Genomic DNA, 8,650 nt, shown 5'->3' on the forward strand with positions numbered 1-8,650 from the left:
CTTATCAATAGATCCTTTGGCACATGGACTAAAAAATCTAATGTGGGAGCATTTGAAAAAGAAGGGGATTAATTTGTACTATTACACAAATGGAAATTGCCTTAATTTGTGGATGCATGCCACTGCATATCTTGAGTAGAAAAAAATGCTTCTTCGTGAATCTCTGCTGAGATTTGAATAAACACCAAACTGTTTTATGTTGTGAAAAATGCCATAATTCCTCTCTGACCATATTTTAGATTAAAAAGAAGATGCCAAATAATGAGTTATTTGAGGCTGGTCTTTCTTCTTGGTTTCTCTGCAGGTAAAACAGCATTGGTCTGTGGTGTGAGGAAAGTTTTTGGACACACCTGGTTTGGACTAAGTCTGACTTGCAGCACTGAGTAGAGATTTACACTATGGGCAGCTCCTCTTGCACTGCCAGAGTATTGCAATGCAGTTGCCAGAACACAGGCCTTTTCAATCATTTTCTTTTCCACCTATGCCCTGTGGTGTGCCTGCTGTACACACAGGCCCACCCCGTGAAGGGAAGAAGAGGGCATTCTTCATCAAGCTGTCCTCTGCTGGATTCCAGCATTTTCCATACAATGGCAGAGATGTGAGATACAGCAGGAGTGCCAAGTGCTGTCTTGCAGTGTGGTTTGTCTCTCTCTTTCCCTTTGTTATGCTGAAGTTGTTGAGAGGGAAAGATTTCTGTAGAGCAGTTCATTTTTTTGTTTGTACATTGTTGTTTATAAATTTAAATGAGTGTGTTTATGTGGTAGCTACGTGGTGTTTGCACTGTGTTCTGGGGGGTAGATTTCTTTGTAGGTTTATGTATTCTTGATGCATTTCAGTTGACAGAGAAAGGCACAGCTGTTACTTTAGAGTGCTGCCTAGGACAGATCTGTAATGGCAGGCCAGGGATGGTTGTCGTGTCCTAGGGCTAAGAGGCACAGCATGTCTCATGCCCACATGGCGAAGCTCTCTTTTTCCCAAAAGAGGGTGGCCTCATTCAGCCTGCCTCATGGGAGCAGTTCCTGGCCTGTGCTGTCCCCTGAACCATGCCCAGCCATTGTCTGGGAACATGCTAGCAGGCAGGAGCCAAAACTGTGCCAGGGAGCTGTCTCACAATGGAACAGCAAGGGTGAGGGCACGCCAGCACCAGCAATGCTCTGGCCCTGTGCCTCTCCCAATGTAGATGCAGCTGTATTCACATTGATGTGCCTTCAGTTTAGCCCAATCTTTAAATCGTGTTTTCAGGTTTCCTATCAGCTCAGTGATCAGGGTTAACATTGCAGTCCTATCCATTTGAAAAAACTGTTTTAACAGTAAAGTCAAACAACGTTAAAGCAAAACGGAGTGCAAGTAATGGAATACAGCTGTTTTATTCTTTGGAAGCAGTACAGTAAAAGGCAGAGGTAATATCTACAGAGATATTTTTGGAGCTAAAAAGGGGGCTGTGTGTTTTTTGAGCTATGCTTAAATTGAACTACTACATATGTAAATGGAAATGTGTGTATATGGAGTTACAGCTGGAAAAAAATATCCTAAACAGATTGAAGCAAGGAAATGAATCGTGAGGAGAATGTCAATAAATACGCAGATACCCTCACAGTTTCTTAAATAAATGCACATTTGTAAAGTATCACGTTGCGTGTTCCAAACACAACTTTAACTCTGTCCCCATATCCATTTCCAGTCATATTCTGTGGACCAGAAAACCCCTACTGTACATCAAATAAATTCTGAATGTGAGTTACAACCATCCTACAATATGGTTATGTTGGAATACTTTTACTATTTAATAACAGACAAAGTGGATATTTTATTTTGGAATCAAAGTGCTGTGCTGTTATGTGGATTTATGGTTTATAAGGTTGGCAGTGTTTCTGAGTACTTTCCATTCCAAAGTACATAAATATAAAGTGGTAAAAGTTTTGTTTTTAGCTTATAAATGTAGTTAATCATCTGTTCAAACAATAAAAAAAATTCTATTTATTAATGGCCAAGAAACGTTAGGGGTTTTTGGTTTTCCTTTTTTTACGAGAGACTCATTTAAGTCAAATGGATGAAATGAATAGGCAGTGAATATCACAATGGTTTAAGGGGGGATCATAGCACATTAGTTGATCATGTGGAACTTCAGTCATCAAAATCGTTGCTGCCTCTGAGTCTTATTTAAAGGTCACACTCTTTTCTTTAAAGATTTCCTTGATGAGTGAAAGAACTATTTGTGTTTGATCCATCCAGTGCGTGCATGGATATGCACTTGCTGAGTAGTGCACTGAAGTATGCTCTCTTCTTGGAGTTCGCCAAACTGAGCAGTGGGTGGGCAATAATGTGAGCGCTCTTGTGGGCTACATGAGCATCTGTATTGCTCCTTCTTTTCTCACATCCTGCTTTTTATCATGGTTACAATATATCTGAACATGTCAGGCAATTAGACATGTGAGGACCTGGTTCTGCTTGATTATTTGACTTCCTGCAACTAATAATGAGGTTTTTGAAAGATTTAGTACTATGCCATTGAATATAAAAGAGGCTTGGAGGCCTGTATGTGCAATGGAGGTAGGTGTGGTAGATTAGATTTGTCCTGGCATCCTTGTTGAAGCCTCCCTGTAGGCACCATCAGGTGTAATCAGCACCATTGCCAGAAATAACACTGCAGTGTCAAAAACATGGGTGTTTTAAGGGTATAGTCAGGAGACTTGAAGTATTCACATATTTGTTTAAGTGTAGATTAATAAAGATTCACAACATTCTTTTTTCTTTCCTGCGTTGTTTAATCCTGTCATCTAAAGGCTCTTTGTATTCTTTACAAACACTGTTGGCTTCTGAATTACCTACAGCTACTTAGGAAAAAGTGAAATATCATTGCAAATATGTGCTGAAATGCACAGTATAGGCCTAAAAATGAAATAAATTCTTTGTAGGATTTAGAGGAGGGGAAAGAATAGTGAAGATGCAACTTAACTTTTCCCTCAGGAGGTCTTTCCCCCTTTACTTTGAACAACATGTTCTCTTTCAGTTGCTAAAATTTCCTTTCCTGTTTACTTTCTGATAGATTGTACAGAATAGAAATGGTCATCAAAAGTTAAATAATACTGCATGACAGACACTACCACAGTGAGTCCTAATGTGAGAGCAACTTTTGATTCTCAGAAGGAAAGAGCTTATACAACTATTTGGAAATTCCTGGAAGATTCCACTTTTTCAGGCTATTTTCTGCCTCTTTCCATTAACACGATGGCTGTGAGAATAAAGCAAGTTCAGATCAGCTTGTGCTTGAACTCTGCATGACCAAACAGTGTACCTCTGTGCCAGCGCTGGCCGGGAGGCCTGGCACTGCACCCCAGTCCTTGCTGGCCCTGAGGCCTGTGTGGTGTGTGGGTCTGTGTTATTGGGAAGGAGAGACAGTATAAATATAAATGGTAGTAACCCCTCCGATGATCTCTCAGCCTTCTGAAAGCATCAGTACATCATATGTTATAAAATTTTAACCATCAGTTGTAACTGTAAAAAGTTAAGGATATATTTCTTCTTATGTTTGTTATCTTCAGATGGATAACAGGAGGGTTATTACAAAAGTATTGCTGCCTTCTTTTGTTGTTGTTGTTGTTGGCCAATGACATTAGAGGCAGATATTGATGGAATGGCAGCAAAGGTTGAACCTTCCTGATGGTATTCCTTTACATTTTGTTGCTGTGTGACAGATGGCAGCAGAGGGGCAGCCCTCTGTGGGATGTGACATGGGAGTGCATATGAGGCACAGGTGTGTCACTGAATTCTTCCCTGTAGGAAAAATGGCACCCACTGACATTCACTGAAGATTGCCGAATGTTTATGGAGACAAAATGGTGGATGTGAGCACAGTAAAACAGTGAAGTAGCAGAGGGGCAGTCTGACAGAATAGCATGGAAACAGAATCCTTGAACTTGGAAAGGACCTTTAAAGTTCATCCAGTCCAGCTCCCCTGCAGTGAACAGGGACATCCACAGCTAGATCACTTTGCCTGTCTTTCCTTGAAAGTCTCCAGGGATGGGGCATTCATTACGTCTCTAGGCAGTTTGTTCCAGTGCTTCACCACCAGCATCTGGCATAGATGTGCAAACATAGCAAGGATGTAGAATTGAATTCCTCCACGCAGGAAAAATGGCACCCATTGGCATTCACCAAGTCTTGCTTAAAGTTTATAGAGAACAAACAGTGGATGCGTGAGCACAGTGAAAGTTGAACTGTGTGGGCAGTATTTTCCTAACAGCAATGCATCATAGCAGCTGTGAAACAGTGGTTCATCTCCACAGGTATAGATTTTTACGTGTGTGAAGTGCAGGCTCTTATTCATCACTGAATGAATAAGAAATGAAAACGCAGAGCTCATGGTGATACCTATGCTGAAAAATAGTGATCTGTGGACTTTGCTCTAACAAATGGTGTTATTGTATCCATTGCTGCACTGTATTGCAGGGGTTACAAATACTATTCATAGTTCTTTGCATGTCTTTCCTTCAGAACACAGAAGTTAGCAGTAAAGCCTTAGTTTTATGTTTAGATTTTTAAAAAGCTTTTTTTTTTTTTTTTTTTTTTTTTTTGTCAGCTTAAAGTAATCTTATGGTGTCACTTTCAGTCTCTCTTGTGGAAGCTAAATTTCTCTCTCTTGCTTCCTTTTATGTTCAAAAACTTAAATAATTTATTACTGCAAAGGAATGCATACTGAACCCAGTAACCAACGGAGGATGTGGAAAGATTTATTGGGAGAAACATTAAGAGCATTCCTGGCCAGGTGCATTTTTTTTCTTTTCCTTTTTTCTTTTTTGTGAAATGGAAAAGAAGATGCACACCTCCCGCCAACTTCAGACATGGCTGACGGCCCACTTGGAAAGCAGAGAACATGTAGTTGTGCACTCCTTCTCAACACAAGCTGAAGAAAAGGTGATGAGGGGTGCGAAGGGGCTGGCACTGCTGCACAGTGAGAAATATGCTGCTAGATCTCGACAGTGACTGCAGTGTTTGTGGTCTGAATATGCACATGGTTTCCACTCTCCTTGTGCATAATAGAACAACATCTATCCGTGGGAAAAGAGGATGGGGAAACCCCTACCAAACGTGAATAGTGGATTCAGAGTTCCTCAGTTTTTCCTTCAGCCCCAACTTCTAAGAGTGCTGCTCCCCTTTTGTATTAGCTGAAAGAGTAGCTCCTTCCAGCAGCAGCCTTATTCCTTAAAAAGCAGTGATTGACATTATGTTTTTGCATAAGCTGTTGAAGACATTTATTCTTTCTCTACTAAGCCAAACTTCTTGAAAATGTCATCTGCAATTTCTTCCTCCATACAACATCTTAGAGAAGAAGTGGTGGAGACGTTTGGAGTGAAACTATTCCATCTGTACCCACTTTATATGTATCCAAGTTGTTTTACAAGACCCCAGTGATGTAGCTTCTTGCTCTGACCAGTAATCTGTTCTTTTGTATTCCCCTCCTGACTTCTAATTTATATCCCAGTTCAAGTTCCCCTAAGCCTGATACTTCCAGTATTATCCACTGTGGATACGGCGAACAGCTCGTTTTCTCTTTGTGGTTCACTTTCTGTATTTGAAACTCTTCTAGATTTTCCCTAGAGTTTCGTAGACCTTTCTTTTTGTCTGTTGCTTCACTCTAATTGTTCCCTGCTTTTTTTCAGTCCAAGAATGTGTCTGTGCCTGACTACACCTATCAGTATTTTCCCAGTGTGCAAATGAAAAATGATACTGGTTGCAAGAGGCCAACTTATTATTGTCAGTACAATTAAGAAAACGTGCCAATTAGACAAAGGACTTTTGTGAAATGTCATCTGGAGTGCTCAATGGATGCCTATCATCAAAGTGGCATTTTATGTTTTCTTCCTGTGTTAATCTCTTTACTTGCCTATCAAAACTAGGCTACTTATTAAGGTTATGGGGTACGAAGTTCAGTGTAAGCTGCTGAAGTCCCAATGCTTTGAATCTGTGAGTTGTAAGTAGGTTGTAAAATTGAGGCGAGATTCAGTATGTACTGAAAATTATTTGTCTTAATTAAATCATACATTGTGTTTCAACGCTCTTCAGCCCAAAATGTTGACTGCTTTTTAGATCTTAAAAATCAGTTACGTAGGAAGTGATAGAATCAAGCTTCTGTTTTCCTTTTCTCTGGATATTCTGCATTAATTCCAACAATTAGAATATGTTCCTTATTTTCAGTTCTTAAGTTATTGTGGAGATTGGAAAGTTGGAATTGCTACATAGTTGTGTTTCCTTGGGGAAAAAAAAAAAAAAAAAAGTTATAAAAGTTTTCCAACTAATAAGTGCAAATAAATGTTCTGATTTTATTTTATTTTTAATGGCACGCTTGTAAATTGTTGTTTAATATTTACCTTCTCCAAGTTTTTTAATGTATTTCTTCCCCTGCTCTCTTCTTATTTTATTTTTTTCCAGGACAATTTGCCACTCCAGGAGACAGTAAATTCTGCTGCTGCTCTTATCATGGCACTAATAAAGGACAGGAACCCTGAGCTGATTGGCCAGCTTTTGGTAGCATAAGGCCGTAAATCATTCATAGCTTTTGGAAATGTTTCTTTGTCATCATTCATTCACCAGAGGTCTTCAATCATTTAATTTTTGATGAAAACTCTGGATTTATGGCATTTACTGTTAAGATCTTCTAACAACGTATTTTTGATACCTAAAATGCAAGTCTGATATTATGTAGAAAATGTAAAATGAAAGTAATTCTGAGATACACTGGATACGCGCTTTGAAGGAAGATACTGAAACATTTTTTCTGAGGTACTACTCATTTAAAAAGGTTCACAGAGGACACCAAAGTATTCAGTCTTCATGTAGAACTGTCTTTAACCCATCCATGTGTATTATTTTGCATTAAGGAATTAATCGTAAAGCATAGCTTTTGTTCTTTGGATGAAATTAGTTAACATTTGTTGTTATGTGTATTAATGAATATTTTATGTACCGTATGACCTTACTAACATCAGCGGAAATGCATGTTGCAAAAAGTGTTTGTTAGGTCAGATTCCCGCCTTCCATGGAATAAAGAGTAACACTGACACACACACAAAAAAAGATATGCATGGGAACATTGAAGTGCTATAGCCCAGTTTTCTAGATAGGTGTGCTGTGGCTGCAGCACTCTTTAGTACTAATACTACTTCCAGAACCCATGTGCTATCATTCAGAACTAGCTCCAATAGCTTTTCTGAATACAGTATTATCCACACTAGAAGCATCCAGGGAACTTCCCCTTCCATCTGTCTTGAGTCCATCAAGTTTCCCTCTGTCATCAGGTGTATCAGCTACCTGCTTATTGCTGTGATTTCATGAGGACAGTCTCATATCTAGGCACAAGGAAACTATAAAGAATTTGCAGAATCCTCATGGATCCTAGATGTAGAACATAATTTAGCCAGGAAAAGGAAAAGGGTAGGTCAGGTAAAGTGGAGGGTGTCAGTCTGGGTGGCATTTAGGATTGATCCCATGTTAGGTAAACCTTTGAAAAAACATCTCAAACAAGTCTTCTGATTTCAACTTAGGAATTTGCCTCTCCACTGTCCAGCAGTGGGTGTGGAAAGTTCTTTCCTGTAGCTCAACTATTCAAGAGGATAGTAGGAGAAAAGCTCTGACTGTTGTTCAGCAACAGTTCAGTGATGTTTTTACCCTACATTGTAATAGGCAAGTGAATTTATAAAACCCCTTTCATTTTCCATCCACTCATTGAGGTATACACATTGAGATAAAGTCTTTGCACTGGATTTTGGGTAAATTGTCATTTGCTTAAACAGAACCGTTTACTTTGTTGTGTTGTTTTTCTTAACTCAAAAGGATTTAAATCCATTTTAAAATGTCATTGCAATGAACTGCTGTAAAGAAAAATGATATCGTGATTGTTTATGAACTTCTTGTGAAAAGAGAACAAATGATGCTCAATAAAAAGTGTATTTCAGGTCCTCGAACATATTTAGTACTCAACTCATTGAAACTCAAAGAAAATTAATGTACTGTTAATCGTCACATTATGTATTATTATTATTATTATTATTATTATTATTTAACCATCATTTTAAATGATCTACGAACACTGAAAAATCCATTTTGCAGGAAGCCAAACACTACCAGCAGAACTACTGGAACACATCACAGAATAGTAGAGCTGCAGTAAAAAAAAAGAAACTGGACTGTGATTAATGCTACTGTATATCCAAACCAAAGTTAAATGCTGATTTGGATAATTGTTAATACTTACAACGGGAAATAAAGATATAAAATGAAATTAAGAAACTGATTGTTTTTTTCTGTCTGCACATAGCCTCTTACAAATAGCTGTATACACGAGAAACTTGGCAGCCTTTTGTACACACATGCTGTTTTGAATTTAGCTAGTGAATCAGTCACCACCCGTATTGCTTTGAACATTTGGACAGAGATAACATGGAGTAAATGAAGGCTCCAGCCCTGCCATCCTTGCTTACCTTACTCCATGAGCACTCTAATTAATATTCTGTTAGTAAAAGTGTTCATCAGGAAAGAGGATACGAATCTGGCCCTAAGAATGTTTTTCATAGTTGTAAGTGAATTAGATTAGTATATTGAAACTGACTCACTTCGAGCGGTGTGTGACATTATATTACTTCATTTGTCTTAC

The 8,650-nt window shown here is 38.7% G+C and overlaps 1 protein-coding gene across 5 annotated transcripts in view; it reads left to right on the top strand.

Annotated features, from left to right (window-relative positions):
- The window catches only part of CRPPA (CDP-L-ribitol pyrophosphorylase A), a 104,417-nt gene extending 96,131 nt beyond the window's left edge, over nt 1-8,286 (top strand). For all 5 annotated transcript variants that reach the window (XR_014943026.1, XM_015853852.3, XM_015853856.2 and 2 more), the window contains one exon: nt 6,430-8,286. Coding sequence is in view for 4 of the 5 variants with exons in the window: in XM_015853852.3 (XP_015709338.2) it covers nt 6,430-6,534 (105 nt within the window). In the remaining variant the exon portion in view is untranslated. The remainder of the gene's footprint in view (nt 1-6,429) is intronic.
- The last annotated feature ends 364 nt before the right edge of the window (nt 8,287-8,650 follow it).

The sequence above is a fragment of the Coturnix japonica genome, chromosome 2, assembly GCF_054131305.1.
Source record: "Coturnix japonica strain WE chromosome 2, WE-NBRP24, whole genome shotgun sequence".
Lineage (NCBI taxonomy): Eukaryota > Metazoa > Chordata > Aves > Galliformes > Phasianidae > Coturnix > Coturnix japonica.